At 43.9% G+C, this 18116-nt stretch overlaps 1 protein-coding gene across 1 annotated transcript; it reads left to right on the forward strand.

Moving 5' to 3' along the window:
- Window positions 1–12884: 12884 nt before the first annotated feature.
- On the forward strand, window positions 12885–14276 carry LOC146611928 (zinc finger BED domain-containing protein 5-like). The gene has a single exon (XM_085342462.1). The coding sequence runs from the start codon at window positions 12885–12887 to the stop codon at window positions 14274–14276; it is 1392 nt and encodes a 463-aa protein (XP_085198588.1).
- The last annotated feature ends 3840 nt before the right edge of the window (window positions 14277–18116 follow it).

An 18116-nucleotide genomic window follows, 5' to 3' on the forward strand; every position in this document is an offset into this window, starting at 1 on the left:
CTTGACTGCTTGAGCAGGAATGAGAATGTGATTGAAAGGGTCACCTCCTTAAATCTGCAATTTCTAAAAGGAAATCTGTGTTTTCCATGCGATGGGTGCCAGAGGTTAACAGTTATTGGCAAGAGCTGCATAGCATCTGGGATGCCACCAGTGATGTTAAAGGAATATCAATGTGATGCTATGTTGTTCCAGTTATAAATAAAGCTTACAGACAGGGATGGATCCACTTTTTGAATCCTCACTTGTCATCATATTAAATTGTTACTTTAGCAGACAAAACACAAGGAGAACGCATAAAAATGAGGTGGAAGGGTTACTTATTTAACATCCATCCATTCGCTTCCGCTTATCCTTTTCAGGGTCGCGGGGGGCGCTGGAGCCTATCCCAGCTGTCATAGGGCGAGAGGCAGGGTACACCCTGGACAGGTCGCCAGTCTGTTGCAGGGCCAACACACAAGGACAGACAACCATTCACACTCACATTCACTCGCACATTCACACCTAGTGGCAATTTGTATTATCCAATTAACCTATCCCCACAAGCTGCATGTCTTTGGACAGTGGGAGGAAGCCGGAGTACCTGGAGGGAACCCACGCAAACACGGGGAGAACATGCAAACTCCACACAGAAAGACCCCGGCCTGCTGGTGGAATTGAACTCAGGACCTTCTTGCTGTGAGGCAACAGTGCTAACCACCGTGCCACCGTGCTGCCCAGCTTACTTATTTAACATTCAGTAAATATTAAATTAATGCAAAGCATGTGCTAGTTAGACATTGTGACTAAAACAAACCATGACCAATGTACATTTTTTAAGACTCATATTGATATCTGGTGAATTGGTGAATATCAGATTTAGGGCGACTGTGGCTCAGGGGGTTGGGAAGCGTATCTGTAACCGGAAGGTCGCTGGTTCGATCCCCGGGCTCTCTGTCCTGGTCGTTGTGTCCTTGGGCAAGACACTTTACCCTACTGCCTACTGGTGTTGGCCAGAGGGGCCGATGGCGCGATATGGCAGCCTCGCTTCTGTCAGCCTGCCCCAGGGCAGCTGTGGCTACAACCGTAGCTTGCCTCCACCAAGATAAGATAAGATAAGATAGAACTTTATTAATCCCTCGGGTGGGTTCCTCTGGGAAATTCGACTTCCAAAAAAAGCACAGCAACGACCAAAGTTACAGTTACAGAACTGTTATATATATATATATATATATATATATATATATATATATATACACACACACACACACACATATATAAATACAGAGACAAATATAAATAAAATATACAAAGGGGATAAATAGAATAAATAGGAATAAAAAATAAAAATACAAGTGAATTGCACATTTCAAGTATTGAGTCTATTGCACTGTTGACTATTTACAAAAAGTATTGCACAAGGTATTGTACAGTGAGGTGCAGAGGCACTACAGCTTAGTTGTTCCCCCCTCCTTTGTCCTCCTGTTTCCCCTCCCTCTCCCCTCCAGAGAGGAGTTAAACAGTTTGATGGCGTGTGGGACAAAGGAGTTTTTAAGTCTGTTAGTTCTTGTCTTGGGGAGAAGCAACCTGTCACTGAACAGACTCTTCTGATTGTTTATGGCCGTGTGCAGAGGATGCCTGGCATTGTCCATAATGTCCATCAGTTTCTTTAATGTCCTTTTCTCTGCCACTGTCACCAGAGTGTCCAGCTTCATGCCGACCACAGAGCTAGCCCTCCTGATCAGTTTCTCCAGCCTGGATGAGTCCCTCTTTGCTGTGCTGCTCCCCCAGCACACCACAGCATAGAAAAGTACTCCAGCAACCACCGACTGGTAAAACATCCTCAGGAGCTTCCTGCAGATGTTAAAAGACCTCAGCCTCCTGAGGAAGTACAGTCGGCTTTGGGCTTTTTTATACAGGTGCTCTGTGTTGCATGACCAGTCCAGTTTATTGTCCACCCACAGCCCGAGGTACTTGTACTTGTTGACCACCTCCACCTCCTCCCCCTCTATCTGAACCGGCAGTGGACCTTCTCTGGACCTCCCGAAGTCCACAACCAGTTCCTTAGTCTTTGAGGTGTTGAGTTGCAGGTGGTTTGTGTGACTCCATGCGACAAAGTTCCTCACCAGGCTTCTGTACTCCTCTTCCTGATCATCCCAGATACACCCCATGATGGCCGTGTCATCTGCAAACTTCTGAATATGGCATAATTCAGAGTTGTAGCAGAAGTCAGAGGTGTACAGGGTGAAGAGAAGAGGGGACAGCACAGTTCCCTGTGGTGCTCCTGTGCTGCTGACCACTGTGTCAGACGTGATGTCCTTCAGCCTGACGTACTGTGGTCTGTCGGTGAGGTAGTCGGAGATCCAAGCCACCAGGCAGGGGTCCACCTCCATCCTGTTCAGTTTTTCCTGAAGCATACAGGGCCGGATGGTATTAAAGGCACTGGAAAAGTCAAGAAACAGGATCCTGACCGTGCCTTTTCCCCCATCCAGGTGTGAGTGGGCTCTGTGTAGGAGGTACAGGATGGCATCCTCCACTCCGACACCCACCTTGTATGCAAACTGTAGTGGGTCCTGGGCATGTTGTACCTGTGGTCGGAGGAGGTTGAGGAAGAGCCGCTCTAGAGTCTTCATAAGATGTGACGTCAGTGCCACCGGTCGGAAGTCATTCAGCTCATTGGGCCGGTTCTTTTTGGGGACCGGGACGATGCAGGATGTCTTCCATAGGGTGGGCACTCTCCCCAGTCGCAGACTGAGGTTGAAGACTCGTTGTAGCGGCTCCCCAAGTTCAGCAGCACACGCCTTAAGCATCCTAGGACACACCTTGTCTGGGCCTGCTGCCTTTCTGGGGCGAAGCTTCCTCAGTTGCCTCCTGACCTGATCCACTGTGACACTGGGAGATGTTTGGGAGGAGGGGAGGGGGGGAGATGTCTTGCTGCTGAGAGAGGGATTGGAGGAGGGGGGTGTCATGGTGTCAGGAAGGGGGGGAAGCGAGGGAGGCAGGAGAGTGGGGAGAGGACTCTGTAGTGAAGGTGAGGGTGAGGGTGGGGGGGTTGTGGGCTGGTCAAACCTGTTGAAGAAGTTGTTGAGTTCGTTTGCCTTCTCCACAGTCCCCCCCACTGTGCTTTTCTTGGTGTTGTGACCTGTGATGGTTTTCACACCATTCCAGACCTCCCTCATATTGTTCCTCTCCAACTTCTGCTCCACCTTCCTCCTGTAGGTGTCCTTTGCTTCCCTCAGGCAGCGTTTCACCTCCCGCTGTGCTGCTTTCATCTCCTCCTTCACTTTGCTCCTGAAAGCCTTCTTCTTCATGTTGAGGACAGCTTTGACTTCCTGTGTTACCCACGGTTTGTTATTAGGATAACACCGTACCGTCTTAGCAGGGGCGACTGTGTCCACACAGAAGTTGAGGTAGTCTGTAAGACAGTGTGTCGCCCCCTCTATGTCCTCACCATGTAGGCTCAGGAGCACATCCCAGTCTGTGGTGTCATAGCAGTCTCTCAGAGCATCCTCCTTTTCTGGGGTCCATCTCCGGATGGAGCGCGTTGTGACAGGCTGCCTTTGGACGAGGGGTGTGTATTGTGGCTGTAGGTAAACCAGGTTGTGGTCTGACTTCCCTAGTGGGGGGAGGGGGGTGGCTCTGTATGCATCTCTCACATTAGCATACAGTAGGTCAATTGTCCTGTTGCTCCTTGTGGGACAATTCACAAACTGGTGAAAAGCAGCCAGAGTAGAGTCCAGTGTGGCATGGTTAAAGTCTCCAGATATAATAATGAAAGCCTCGGGGTGTTGTGTCTGAAGTCTTGCTGTGACTGTGTGTATTTTCTCACAGGCAGCTGTTGCGTCGGCCCTCGGAGGGATGTAAACACACACACAGATCACATGACTGAACTCCCGAGGTAGATAATATGGCCGCAAGCTAACAGCTAGCAGCTCCAGGTCCGGACGGCATACCGAAACTTTAACGGAGACGTGTCCAGGGTTACAGTATCTGTTGTTAACGTAGACAATGAGTCCCCCACCTCTGCTTTTTCCGCTGGCCTGCGTGTCCCTATCGGCTCTCACACCAGTGTGTGAATGTGAGAGTGAATGAATAGTGGCATTGTAAAGCGCTTTGGGTGCCTTGAAAAGCGCTATATAAATCCAATCCATTATTATTATTATTATTATTAAATATTCGATATACAAAATTGCTTTATCTTTGAGACACATGAAACAAACAGATTGTCCTGGCATTTCCTATGTCTAGTTATTGATGAGTCCATGCTAAGATATAACTAAGATTTTAAAGTGCAGTTTAAAATAATCTCGTTTTGTCACAACAGGTCTAGGATTTCTCGTTTGTGTTTTGCTCGACCAGATTAGCTGATTGTTGTGTGAGTGGTGTTCCAAACATTTGTCAACACCTGAAGTTGAAGAGTGCCCTCTGTTGGACAGTCTATGTAACATCAACACTCGTAACTCGATTGAAAGGTGATTCTCCTGGTTTTTTGTTATAAAATTTTCATTTATCACTCATTATAAACGCTGATAGTATTATATTGGCATATAGGAGCACAACAACAAGTTTGAGGTGTTGATTGGCAACCAAATTTCTCCAAATTCTCATCATCTGTGGGATGTGCTGGACAAAGCAAGTCTGACCAATGGAGGCCCCACCTCACAACTTGCATAACTAACGGATCAAACGGACTAGCGGAACAATGTTGTCACACTTTACAACATAAATTTGTTTAAGCTTTTTTACTGTTTCTTCTCCTACTGCAGTCACATGATTTTCCAGATGCTCTGCAACAGAGCAGTCTGTCACTCCACAACAGCTGAATTGGATAAGCAGGAAAAAAATGTATAATAATAAATACAGTAATAATAAAAACGGCAATTTCAAAAAAATGGGAGATGCACGTTTTTCCAGATATACCAACAAAAAAAATCACAAATCTTATGTCTAAATGTCAGAACATGTTTAGTGTATATATATATATATATATATATATATATATGAGACACACACACACACGTTTAGCAAAAGCAGGCAGCATGCCACAGAACTTTCCATAAGTCATCTATTTCTGCCTAGAATTGTAAGCTTTTTTTTTTTTTTAAATCAGTTTTTATCATTTTTATCAGTATTTTACAGGTTAGTAATTACATTTATTTTGTTTGATCTGTCAGGCTGTTTATGCAAATGAGCCCAACAGGCAAATGGTTTTATTAGACGAAGCATTTGGCCTGGTAGCCTGTCTGCCCCTGGGTGGGTCCGGGATGGGAGTGAGGTTCTGGGGGAGCTCCGTCTCTGGGCTGGGGCCCTGGCCGGGCCTCGGGGCCTTGGGACCTGGTTTGTGTGTTGCCGGGGTTGTGGGCGGGTGGGTGCATGGGGGCCCATCCCTGGTGCAGGGTGCCGCCGGTGCATCGAGCCACCTGGGGGGCTCTTCAACTGGTGGGGGAGATTGTCACACCTTGCAGGAGCTTTCCTCACCTCAGGAACTCTCTGCAGGAGGGAGAGATACAGGAGAGGTGGAGGAAGATCTCAGCCTGGGCGTCTATTGTCTCATGTAGTCTGGAAGATGAGTGGATGGTGGGGTGGGTGCAATTTTCTCTGTGGTGGGGTTGGGTGGACTGTCCCGGGCTCTGTGGGGCCGGGGGGCGCTGCTGCGCTGGGCCCCGGTCTGGATGGGCCTGGGCCCCCTTTCCCTGGCAGGTCGTGGAGTATGGGAGTGCCTACTGGGGTCAGCGGGGGAGCTGGCCCCAGGGAGGGGTCACCTGCCCCTCCCTTCCTTCCCTCCCCATCTCCAGCTGCCTCCCTCTTCCCGCTCCACCACAACCACCCACACATGCAGGGCCTTGGAGTAGGGGTATGTCTGGCTGCCTCTGCCTCAATTTTATCCCACAACTTAGACATTCACATTACTCACACTCTCATTACACATACATATAGGATCTTGGGGGTGGGCACGATACACGGAGTCCAAATTACCATCAGGGTGTACACCTCACCCCTGGCGTCGTTGCCCACCTCTCAATTTTGAATACACGTAGACATTGAGGGCTAGCAGGAGGGACCATGCGCTTACCTGCTGCTCTCTGGCAGGTAGCTCCATGCCCTCCTGGGTTTTAAATGCACCTTAGAACACACATGCATCAACACTACAATGAGCGGGTGGAGGGAGGTTTGGAGTCTTCTCTCACCTCCGTTCTCTGCGGCCTGCTGGAGCGGGGGGGCTAGGAGGAGGAGTTGGCCGTCCGACTGCGGTCTGGAGTGTGGGGCCTCCCTGCTGCTGCGGGGTCGGGGCGGTCTGCCTCTCCCCACCGCAGGGAAAAGGGTAACACCACCTGGGTCTGGGTGCAGTTCCCCCCTCCAGGGGCAAGGGTACCTAGACCCGGTTCGTAGAGTACGCTTGGGGAGTGTGATCATGTGTACAGCGTCTCTTTATGTCTGTCTCCATGTTGGTTGAGTGTGGAGTAAGTGCATATGAGAGCATGAGGGTGGGAATGGATGTTTGTGTCTGTGTGTGCCTGTATGTCTGTGTCTATATGTCAGGTTGGGTATCAGACGCCACCTTCTCTGGGGACATCTCAGGCCCTCCAAGGTTTGGAGGCCTATCTCCACCCACCACCACTTCCCCTGCCAGTGGCGGACTCCCTCAGGCGTCAGTGCGTTGGTGGTTCTTTGTGTCTGGGGGTGGGCGTCCGGGTACACACCGGCTCACTCCTTGGCGGCCGCTTATCGGGGCCTGGAGCCTGGGGCTCGCTCGGGCCACTTCGGAGGTGGGGTGCCCCCGGCCTCTCGGCCTGGGGCTCGGTCACTCAGGCACAGCTGGCTGCCGGCGGAGCTCACGGGCGCGTCACTGCAACTCCCCCTGGCTTCTGCTCCGCGGCTGCTGAGTGAGCCCTCATCTGGGACTCTCCTCAGCTCTCACTGGAACAGTGGCGCGGCTGCCCCTCTGTTAGTCTTCCTTGGTCTCTTGTGTTCTGGGGGCCTCTGGATGTCTGGAGTTTTGATCTCCTCCATACCTGCTTCATACCCTGGAGGACGGGGCTGTGGCTCCCCACACCCTCTAGCAGATCGTTACATGGAGAAACCTTTGGAATGCAAGCATGCTGATCCACACAGGTATGCACACAGGTGTACACACGAGTATTCACAGACGCGGACTACAGCTTTCTTGGCTGCTGCCTCAAAGCACATTGTGCGCTGTCTATCTTGCGTGCTGCACAATATCGTTTATTATTTAGTATCTACTGATATCTACTGCTAGCTAGTTTATTGTGATGGTGCTGTTTTTTTTATTATGTTTCTCTTTGTTGTTTGCTTTCTCTTCTGTTTTTTTTCTCCATACAGGTGACCCAGGTGTTTGTTTGTTTTTTCTTTCTTCCCCCCCTTCTCACCATCTCTTCTCCCCTTTGGTTTTCTTTCTCTCCCTCTCTTTCTTTCATTCTTTCTCCCTGTCCTATCCCCCAGTCATGTCTGTCCCGTTTGTAGCAACTGAAAATACAGTGGGGCAAAAAAGTATTTAGTCAGCCACCGATTGTGCAAGTTCCCCCACTTAAAATGATGACAGAGGTCAGTAATTTGCACCAGAGGTACACTTCAACTGTGAGAGACAGAATGTGAAAAAAAAATCCATGAATTCACATGGTAGGATTTGTAAAGAATTTATTCGTAAATTAGGGTGGAAAATAAGTATTTGGTCACCTCAAACAAGGAAAATCTCTGACTCTCACAGACCTGTAACGTCTTCTGTAAGAAGCTTTTCTGTCCCCCACTCATTACCTGTATGAATGGCACCTGTTTGAACTCATCATCTGTATAAAAGACACCTGTCCACAGCCTCAAACAGTCAGGCTCCAAACTCCGCCATGGCCAAGACCAAAGAGCTTTCGAAGGACACCAGGAAAAGTATTGTAGACCTGCACCAGACTGGGACGAGTGAATCTACAATAGGCAAGCAGCTTGGTGTGAAAAAAACAACTGTGGGAGCAATCATCAGAAAATGGAAGACATACAAGACTACTGATAATCTCCTTCGATCTGGGGGCTCCACGCAAGATCTCATCCCGTGGGGTCAAAATGATCATGAGAACGGTGAGCAAAGATCCCAGAACCACACGGGGGGACCTGGTGAATGACCTGCAGAGAGCTGGGACCAAAGTAACAAAGGTCACCATCAGTAACACACTACAACGGCAGGGAATCAAATCCCGCAGTGCCAGACGTGTTCCGCTGCTGAAGCCAGTGCATGTCCAGGCCCGTCTGAAGTGTGCCAGAGAGCACATGGATGATACAGCAGAGGATTGGGAGAATGTCATGTGGTCAGATGAAACCAAAGTAGAACTTTTTGGTATAAACTCAACTGGTCGTGTTTGGAGGAAGAAGAATACTGAGTTGCATCCCAAGAACACCATACCTACTGTGAAGCATGGGGGTGGAAACATCATGCTATGGGGCTGTTTTTCTGCCAAGGGGACAGGACGACTGATCCGTGTTAAGGACAGAATGAATGGGGCCATGTATCGTGAGATTTTGAGCCAAAACCTCCTTCCATCAGTGAGAACTTTGAAGATGAAACGAGGCTGGGTCTTCCAACATGACAATGATCCAAAACACACCGCCCGGGCAACAAAGGAGTGGCTCCGTAAGAAGCATTTGAAAGTCCTGGAGTGGCCTAGCCAGTCTCCAGACCTCAACCCCATAGAAAATCTGTGGCGGGAGTTGAAAGTCCGTGTTGCTCGGCGACAGCCCCAAAACATCACTGCTCTCGAGAAGATCTGCATGGAGGAATGGGCCAGAATACCAGCTACTGTGTGTGCAAACCTGGTAAAGACCTATAGTAAACGTTTGACCTCTGTTATTGCCAACAAAGGTTATGTTACAAAGTATTGAGTTGTATTTTTGTAATTGACCAAATACTTATTTTCCACCCTGATTTACGAATAAATTCTTTACAAATCCTACCATGTGGATTCATGGATTTTTTTTTTCACATTCTGTCTCTCACAGTTGAAGTGTACCTCTGGTGCAAATTACTGACCTCTGTCATCATTTTAGGTGGGGGAACTTGCACAATCGGTGGCTGACTAAATACTTTTTTGCCCCACTGTAAAATAAATTCATAATTATAATAAAGGTCAATCAAATGGACCAATATGGCAAGGCCATGATGATCCACTTGGTAAAATAAATCCGCTTGGCATCTTTCTTGGCCTTAAGACAACAATTCTGATGGCTAAAGATCCAAACGGGACACAAAAAAAGAAAAAAAAAAGACGAAGCATTTGGCAAATTGTGGAACATTCAGTCTGCCCTCTGACTGTGACTCGTTGAGTAAAAAAATATTTACCTACTTTCAGTACTTGGCAGTTATTCATTTAGATTCCACCATGTCCGTGATGTCTGCATAATTGTGTAACTCACAAATGAATAATTTCGGTAAGCAGCTGGAAGATCACAGCCTACAAGCCTTCAGCCTGACAAGATGGAGAGTTTGTCTTCAGGCCAGAAAGGTATTTGACAGATAAGAGTTCAGCTCATCAGCCAGCAAAACTCAACAAGACACTCTTTACATTCTGCTAGATGAAACAATAATTTCTCACTTATATACAAATATACAAACAGATATTTAATACTTGACAATACATCTATTAAAGCTGCTACTACTACCACTGTTACAGTTAATACAATAACTGCTAATGCACAGAAGTGGAAACATTTGAGCCCTGTACAAAACAAAGTACCAGATCAGCAGTAGTAGTTTTCCTGCTGCAGGAATTTTATGTGGAAAGCTTCATAGACATAGACAGGAATCCAGACCAGTATGAAGACGAATGTATTGCCTTCAGTATGTAAACTATAACTGTGTCATCGCTGGACTTTCTAAAAGGACGATAATCTCAAACATATATCAAAAATCAATATCTTGATTTTGAATCCAATTTGATTAAAAAGTAGTGACACCATGGAAACCAGAGAATATTAATAGGCTAAATGCTTTTTATTCATAAGAGATGGACAAGAATTTCAAATAAATTAAAGTTTGGGAGAAAATACCAAAAAGATTTATTTTAGGTCATAAAGACAGAACTATGCTCCACAAAACATTGATTTTCGGGTTGAATTCTTTTTACTGCCTTTCTTTTGGGAGAAAACTGGGTTTATTTTTATTGCTTTTAAAAAGCCCAATATTATGGTCTCAAAGTTCTCTCTATAGAGCTATACACAACCTTATCTTTTATCTCTTTAGCTGAAGTGATTTCTCACAATATTTTGCCTTTTGAGGGGTTTAAATATTTTTGAATGCAGTTCATTGTTGGTGTATAGTATAAGCTGTGTATTTATGAAATTACTCAAAGTTATTGAAGCAAATATAAAGAACTGCAGAATATCCACACGCAGTATATACCTTTGCACGTTTGCACTATGTTTTGTGCAAGTTTGTTATTGATTATGCTGCAGGATGGACATGAGACATTTTATTAAATGTTTCATTGTGATCTGTGAACCTTGGTGACCTTTGCAATGCAGCTGAATCTTTTTGTAACATATTGCAAAGCTTACAACCTGCATTATGATCTAATATAAAGTGCTTTAGAGTTTTCCCTCTGAAATACATCCAAAACATAAAAGATGTGCTACTATAATTATGTTTGTAATAACATTTTAACCTTAATCCACAGTAATGCATGTCTCAGCCTGTCTTTCATTTTCCCAAATGCTTTTTGTTTATGAGTCATTAAAATCTTAATAAAACTGAGTTTTACAGACAATAGATAAGAAGCCTAAAAGCTATAAAATACAAGTTTATATTAGAATTCAGACAGTAAGTAAAAGCATCATAAAAACTTGTGTTACAATTCTTAAAACAAGAACTGTCTTTTGTTTAGTTTAAGTTGCTAAATTTGGTGTATTTTTGATTTCCTTGTGGAGCTGATTACAGCAGATTACCAGAAGACTGCTGAAAGGCATTTCCACATGCCTGGTTTGATCTCTGGGCAACACTGACTGAGCAGTCTCTGCAGATCTGAGGTATCTAGCACGCTTGCACTATACAAAGAAATCGCTGGCATGTTTTGGACCCAGATCTTTGAGACAATAAGAAGGGCCTTAAATTCACTTCTTTATTTGACTGGAAGCTACTGCAAGGATCTAATAAATGGGCTGCTTGTTTGTTTCACACACACAGCTGTCAAACCATTTACATGGGAATAACTGATTACTGAAAGGAATGCTCAAACTGAGCCTTAAGCTCAGCATATAAAATGCTAATATCCACACAAGGCTCCCAAAAATTCCAGACCTGAAATATTACCCATACCCTTAGTTACCTGGATGAGCACTGTGGGTCTATAACTGCAGAATCTGTTAAAAGCACTACAGAGAGCAAAACAGAATCTCAGATGGTGAAGAAAGGAGCAAGTGGGAACAAAGGTGGGTAGGAAAAGATAATGGAGAAAGATGTATGGACTTGAAACAGAGGAAAAGCAAAGGTAGGAAGTGTGAAGGGCAACACGGGTTGCTTCAGGTAAATGTGAATATTGATTTAATTAACACTTAACTGTGTTGACTCTTGCTCACACACACATACACACCCTCTCCATCTCCCGAAACCCTCTCTCTGGTAGAAATTTATCATCAGTGTCTTGTTTTGGGAAGGTGGTTATTTTGCTCGGAGGAGAAATTACAATGGATTCCCAAATCCATTTTCTCCTATCAATTATTCAGATGTGACCCAGGCTCATTATGCATGGAAATGTACTCAGTGCATTGAGGGGGAGACTGTGTAAGAGTTTAACACCACGTGATCACAGTCGACCGTGTGGGAGTGTATATGTGCACATGCAGATTTTATGTCAAAGATTGTATGTCTTCCAGCAACTGTGCACCTGTGAAGAGTATTAAGTCTCACGTGCATTCATTGAGGAACAGCTGTTGTTGCATGTTTATGTATTTGTATTCAGCTGCCTCTTACAATACCTTCTAGAGCAGTAGTTCCCAAACTACCGTACGCGTACCCTCGGGGGTACGCAAGTGGCTGTAGGGGGTACGCGTGGGTTGGGGTTGGAGTGGGGATCAAAAGTTTTAAAAGCCGAAATTTGCGCTAATGCAGTTTTTTTTGCCTGTTAAATACATGACTATATACCACCCTCTGGTGTTCAGCAAAAAAATAGCTCTGACAAAATACATGGGCGTGATTTGCCCAAATGACTGACACCTAACAGTTGAAGTTGCCTCCAAGCATTCAGTGCAGCGTGAAAATGGACAAGTGGTTAACAAGAAAAAAAGGCCCTACCACAGAGACACCGGCCACAACAACCAATAAGCTCATATCTGAAGATGCATTTTCCAGTGACCGCACAGGTGATTGTTCAACAACAATGTGTTCGTCAGATTTGGATGCTAGCAGTGCTAGCAGGGATGTATCTGTGGTTACTAGCCAAGTGGCTAGCATAGCTGGAGCCAGCCATGTGGAAAGTGATGAAGTGTCTGATGCGGAGCGTCAAAGTGGGAGAAAGCATGACAGCACGGACTGTAACACAACCTCATCAAAGAAGCGCAAATATGATGACAATTATATTTCGCTGGGGTTTACGTGTATAAATATTGGTGGATTTCCCCGGCCACAGTGTGTTATTTGTGCAAAAGTATTGTCTCAGAACTCAATGAAACCTTCACTTTTGCGCAGACATTTAGAGACAAATCATCCCCATTTGAAAAATAAACCAAGGGAATATTTTGAGCGACAGCTAAAATCACTTTCAACAAGTAAAACCTGCATTCAGGTGCCAGATCTTATGAATAAAAACAGACTACAAGCATCTTACATGGTCAGTTACAGAGTGGCTAAAAGCAACAAACCCCACACTATTGTGGAGGACCTCATTCTCCCTGCTGCTTTAGATATGGTAGGGACAATGTTGGGGGAAAAGGCAAAAAAGACGATACAGTCCATTCCATCATCAAACAATACTGTCTTACGGCGCATCAATGCAATGTCAGAAAATGTTTTACAGCAGCTACTTCTGCGCATACGCCACAGTGAATGTTATGCAATACAGCTAGATGAGTCCACGGATGTGGCTGGCCTGGCGCATCTTCTCGTATATGTGCGCTACATTCATGAAGGAACCATCAAGGAGGACATGCTGTTCTGTAAACCGCTGGAACAAAGGACAACTGCCGCAGATATTTTTCAAAAGCTGGACACATTCATGAACACACATGGACTCGTGTGGGACAGATGTGTTGGCATCTGTACTGATGGCGCACGGGCCATGACTGGGAGACACGGAGGTGTGGTTTCGCGTGTGCAAGCAGTCGCGCCAGATGCCTCCTGGGTACACTGCAGCATCCACCGAGAGGCTCTTGCTGCAAAGGGAATACCTGTCCGTTTGAAACATGTTTTGGACACGAGTGTAAAAATGGTTAACTTTGTGAAAGCCAGGCCGCTGAACTCCCGCTTATTTGCTGCGTTGTGCAATGAGATGGGCAGCGAGCATGAGACATTATTACTCCACACAGAGGTTCGCTGGCTATCTAGAGGGAAAGTGCTGACCCGTTTCTTTGAGTTGAGGGATGAACTTAAAGTTTTCTTCAGTAACCATCCCTTTGAGCTGTCTGAACATTTGCATGATGAAGAGTACCTTACCTGCCTGGCTTATCTGTGTGATATATTTTCTCGTCTGAACGAGCTCAATCTCGGATTACAAGGCGTTTCTGCAACTATATTCAATGTTCAAGATAAAGTTGAGGCCATGATAAAGAAGTTAAACCTTTGGAAGAACTGCTTGGATACAAACAACACTGAAGTCTTTCCTGTGCTGCATGATTTTCTGTGCTCTAATGATCTCACACTATCTAAAAGTGTAAAGCGCGAATGTAACGTGCACCTTGAGGAGCTGGCGGTGCAGTTACGCCGATACTTCCCAGAGACGGACGGCTCAAATGATTGGATACGTCACCCGTTCACCGCCGTGCCTACTTCGTTATCACCGTCTGACCAGGAGAGCCTAATTGAAATCGCCACAGATGGATCTCTAAAAGTTGAACACGCTCAAAAGAACCTGGCGGATTTCTGGATAGGGCTGCGCACTGAACAGCCCGCGCTGGCTAAGCGCGCTGTCAAGACTCTGATGCCTTTCGCCACCACATACTTATGCGAAAAGGGATTTTCTGCTTTAACAAACATGAAAACAAAATACAGAGCAAGACTTTGTGTGGAAAACGATTTAAGACTCAGCCTTTCCCAAATTGAGCCAAACATTGAAGAGCTGTGTGCCTCTGCTCAAGCACATCCATCACATTAAATAAAGTTCTGTTTAATGAAAGTTCATGGCCTTTATGCTCTCGACAAAAAAGTGAATTCTAATAAATCCTTTGATACACTGCTAGTATTAAGTAGTAAAGTTTGTTATTAAAACTCTGTCATTACTAAAAAATATTGATAAATTCATTTGGTGGTGAGAAATAATCGACTGTGCAGTATTTATCTTTATGCATGCGATATTGCAATGTATTTATAGACACTAATTAAGAGTCGTTCGTAGTAGGGGGTATGCGGCTGAGGGTGACATGTCTCAAGGGGTACGTGGCTGGAAAAAGTTTGGGAAGCACTGTTCTAGAGCAACATGTCCTGTTTAATAAGATGCCAGTGACTGATAACGGGAGCAGGTTAAATAATCGGTCAATTACTAATTAATGATTGCCACTTTTTCATAAATTATTACTCTTACAGTGTTCCTTATTGGCATCATATTTTATAACTTCAACGCTTAAAGATGCTAACACAAACCTTTTAAAGCAAATGTTTCTAAACTCAAACTGCTATTTAAAGCACACAAAAAAAAATCCTGTTGTTATGTCCCCTTCCACTTGGAATCCAGCATTCATCTAAAATGCATGCTGGATCCCACCCAGTGTCTCAAAACAGCAGTTAGTTTAATTGGGTTTTCATTTTTGGTAAGTGGACAAAAATCACAGGAGCCAGGTGGTGAGCAAAGATTATGCTGGTGTGGCCAAAACCTCACGGTAGACAATTTACTGCATTCTCGTGGTCTCACTGTGGATTCTTTGACAGAATACTGCTCAGCTGTAGAAATAAGGTTTCATTAACATGTTGATGTTCTAGGTCCAAACTGAAACTGCAAAGCACAGCACGCAAGTAAGACTTTATCAGTCTAAACTGCAAATTTAATAAATTCCCAAAATAAAATTTTAGGCTAGCATACAACAACTGATTTTCTTTTTCTTTTTCTATGAATTACTTACTTATATTTTAATCTATTTCCATCATTACTAAGTTAATAGTTTATCCTCAGTTGTAGCAAGTTTGTAAATTCATATATTTCTGTGAATAACACCACAAGGTTTACAAGACACCATACACCCTACAGTAGGCATGTGAGGCTATATTAAGCTGCCTTCCCCTAATAACCACAAGGTTTGTTGAAAAGCACCCAGAGCCAGATATTGTTTCCATTTGCAGTTCACTTCTTATAACTTTGAGTATGTAGCTAATAAACATATACTGTGTAGCTTGTAGAATGTTCCTCATCAAACGAGAAGCACAATGTTGTTAGTCTGTAAATTAGCACTGATTAGCCACTATGTGTGTCTGTAGTTTGTGTCTGTACTAGAGATGGACCGATCCGATATTACGTATCGGTATCGGTCCGATACTGACCTAAATTACTGGATCGGATATCGGAGAAAAATAAAAAATGTAATCCGATCCATTAAATATCACGAAAGCACCTCACAAAACTTGCAACACGCCGTAACTCACCTCAGAACGTTAGCACGTCTGAGCAGTATGCATCACGTCGGCTGTGGCATGCGGGACCTGCATGCGTCTGGAGAGCATTTGGAGCTTAGCTAACAACCCAGCATTTCATCTCCGACAAAGTTATCCCGAGAGAAGTAAAGCAAGTGTGTAAGTCCATCTCTGAATTTTTGTAAAGCATTCCTGCGTTAAGCTTAACAAGCGACTGCCTCTTCTTGCTGCTACTTCAATCATGAAACTGCTTAATGATCAGCTGATCGGCTTTTCTGTCTCGAGTCCGTCTCTCTTCTTTGCTTTTGGCCCACTTTGCACCAGAAAGAGGAAACCAGCGGCTGAACAACAGCAGCACGTTTAAGCTTGATCAGCTGTTGTTAGAATGTATTTAATATTACTTTCTACTCGAGGATCTTTTTCTATGTAGCTGACAGCTGGTAACTGTGCAGGGGCGGATCTAGCAAAGTTTAGCCAGGGGGGCCGATAGGGCATTAACAGGGAAAAGGGGGCACAAAGACATACTTTTCTTTCTTATTCTCATTTAAAATGTCTAGCTTTTAATAAATAATTATCTGACACCCAAAGTTTTAATTTGATGTAAAATGAATAGAAGTCAATTACTGTATATAGTAACTATTAAGTCTAATATACCCTAGTAAGCTATAGTACTTTTTCCTTTGGGAAGGTACCATCTGTGCAGTCTGCAATTTTGTTGAAGAAAGATGTTGAATCTATTTAATATTTCTTGAAAAATAATTGATTTCTGTGCATTTTTTTTTCACACTGCATCAAATTGAGGTTGATTACGTCGATTAAGCATCATGAGGTGGAGCGTGAGGGGTGGTTCCCTATTTTTTATTTATTTATTTTTGTTGTTGCTGGGAGTTGGAACCCTATTAGTTAGGTTGCTTAATATTTACGCTACTCTTTAAAATACCAGAATAGGGAGGATGGTGTAGGTTTAAGTTTATTAGATTGATCAGTATTGCTGAACTATGAAATTTTTTTTTGCATATAGGTATAACAGAATAGCTTTAGTGTAGTTGTTGTTTTAAACTTGAGTATGAACTTATACAAAATGCAGCAAGATATTTAACCCTTTAAGACCTACCATAGAACCAAGTCCGCCAGAGCTTATATTATATTTTTACATGCTGTGGAGCCATTTTTGGGAGCATTTCAAGTTGCTATACATCAATACAACCATTATAGCCCAAACTTTAATAATATGTCTGCATTAGGTGCATAGTAATTACATAAATTGCAAAAAAGTGCAATAAACTACAAAAAAATTGAAAATCATTTTTGTTTTTTTAACATATATTTCTAGTTAGAGAAATTTAAGAGGCTCATTCCTCAAAACTGTAAATACAAAAAAGTTGCACAAACTAGTTTCCCACCACAGGAAATTTATTTTGAGTGTCTTCATAGTTTTATTTTTGAAATACACCAATTTTTATACACTGCAGGAAAAACGAAAATAAATATTATAGTGCAAATTTGCAAAATAACAGCATATGCATCAAAATAAACTATTTCCAGCAGTGCAATATGAGTCCTAAGCATCCCAGAAACGACACAGAAAGTCATAAACTCAAACATAACTTTTAAAAACACAAGTATAGGCTCATAAGGCCCCGATCGTAAAAAAACTACATTTCCGCAAAATGACGTCACTTCCGGTTTCGGGCAGGTCATGCGGTCATGTGATAGTTCGCGCTGATGGACGTAGGAAGTGTTACAAACAGCTGATCGGATCGGCGAAGCGTGTTTCTGGAATATCATGTTTTTGTTGCTGCAAGTGATTTTTATGCAGTTTTTGCAAAGCTATATGTGGAAGGAAACTGTGACCTAGGACAAGCTGATGGCATAAGATGTAAGTACAACTCCTCTGGTTTCATATGCAAAAAAAATTATTGCGCTAGCTTACGTGGTTGCAGAGCTACCGGGATTTAAAAATAGTTACGCAAAATGGAGCGTGCCCGCTCCGATCGGCTGTAAAGGGTTAAAAAACAGTTTTGTTGATTAAAAAATACACTATATCGGATTCATATCGGTATCGGCAGATATCCAAATTTATGATATCGGTATCGGTATCGGACATAAAAAAGTGGTATCGTGCCATCTCTAGTCTGTACAGTTTATGAATGCAACTTGCATTAACTAGCACTAGCTAATTACGTCACTCCAAACATCCAACTATAGAAACCATTAGGTGGCATCTAATTGGCCATATCCATCCTTAATATACATTGTTTACACATAATTCTACTTATGTTTGAATTTGTGCACTTACATTTTATGTGCTGCTTTTTTAGTAATGCAGTGAGCTCAAAGGAAAGACACCACACAAATCCATGGATTACAGTAT

Source organism: Diplotaxodon limnothrissa, linkage group LG19 (genome assembly GCF_057381915.1).
Source record: "Diplotaxodon limnothrissa isolate DT_005_m linkage group LG19, D_limnothrissa_male_GT1.1, whole genome shotgun sequence".
NCBI lineage: Eukaryota > Metazoa > Chordata > Actinopteri > Cichliformes > Cichlidae > Diplotaxodon > Diplotaxodon limnothrissa.

What these genes read in the sequence shown, in the direction of transcription:
- LOC146611928 (XM_085342462.1), top strand. Translation starts at nt 12,885, where the DNA reads ATGTTGGGGGAAAAGGCAAAAAAGACGATACAGTCCATTCCATCATCA.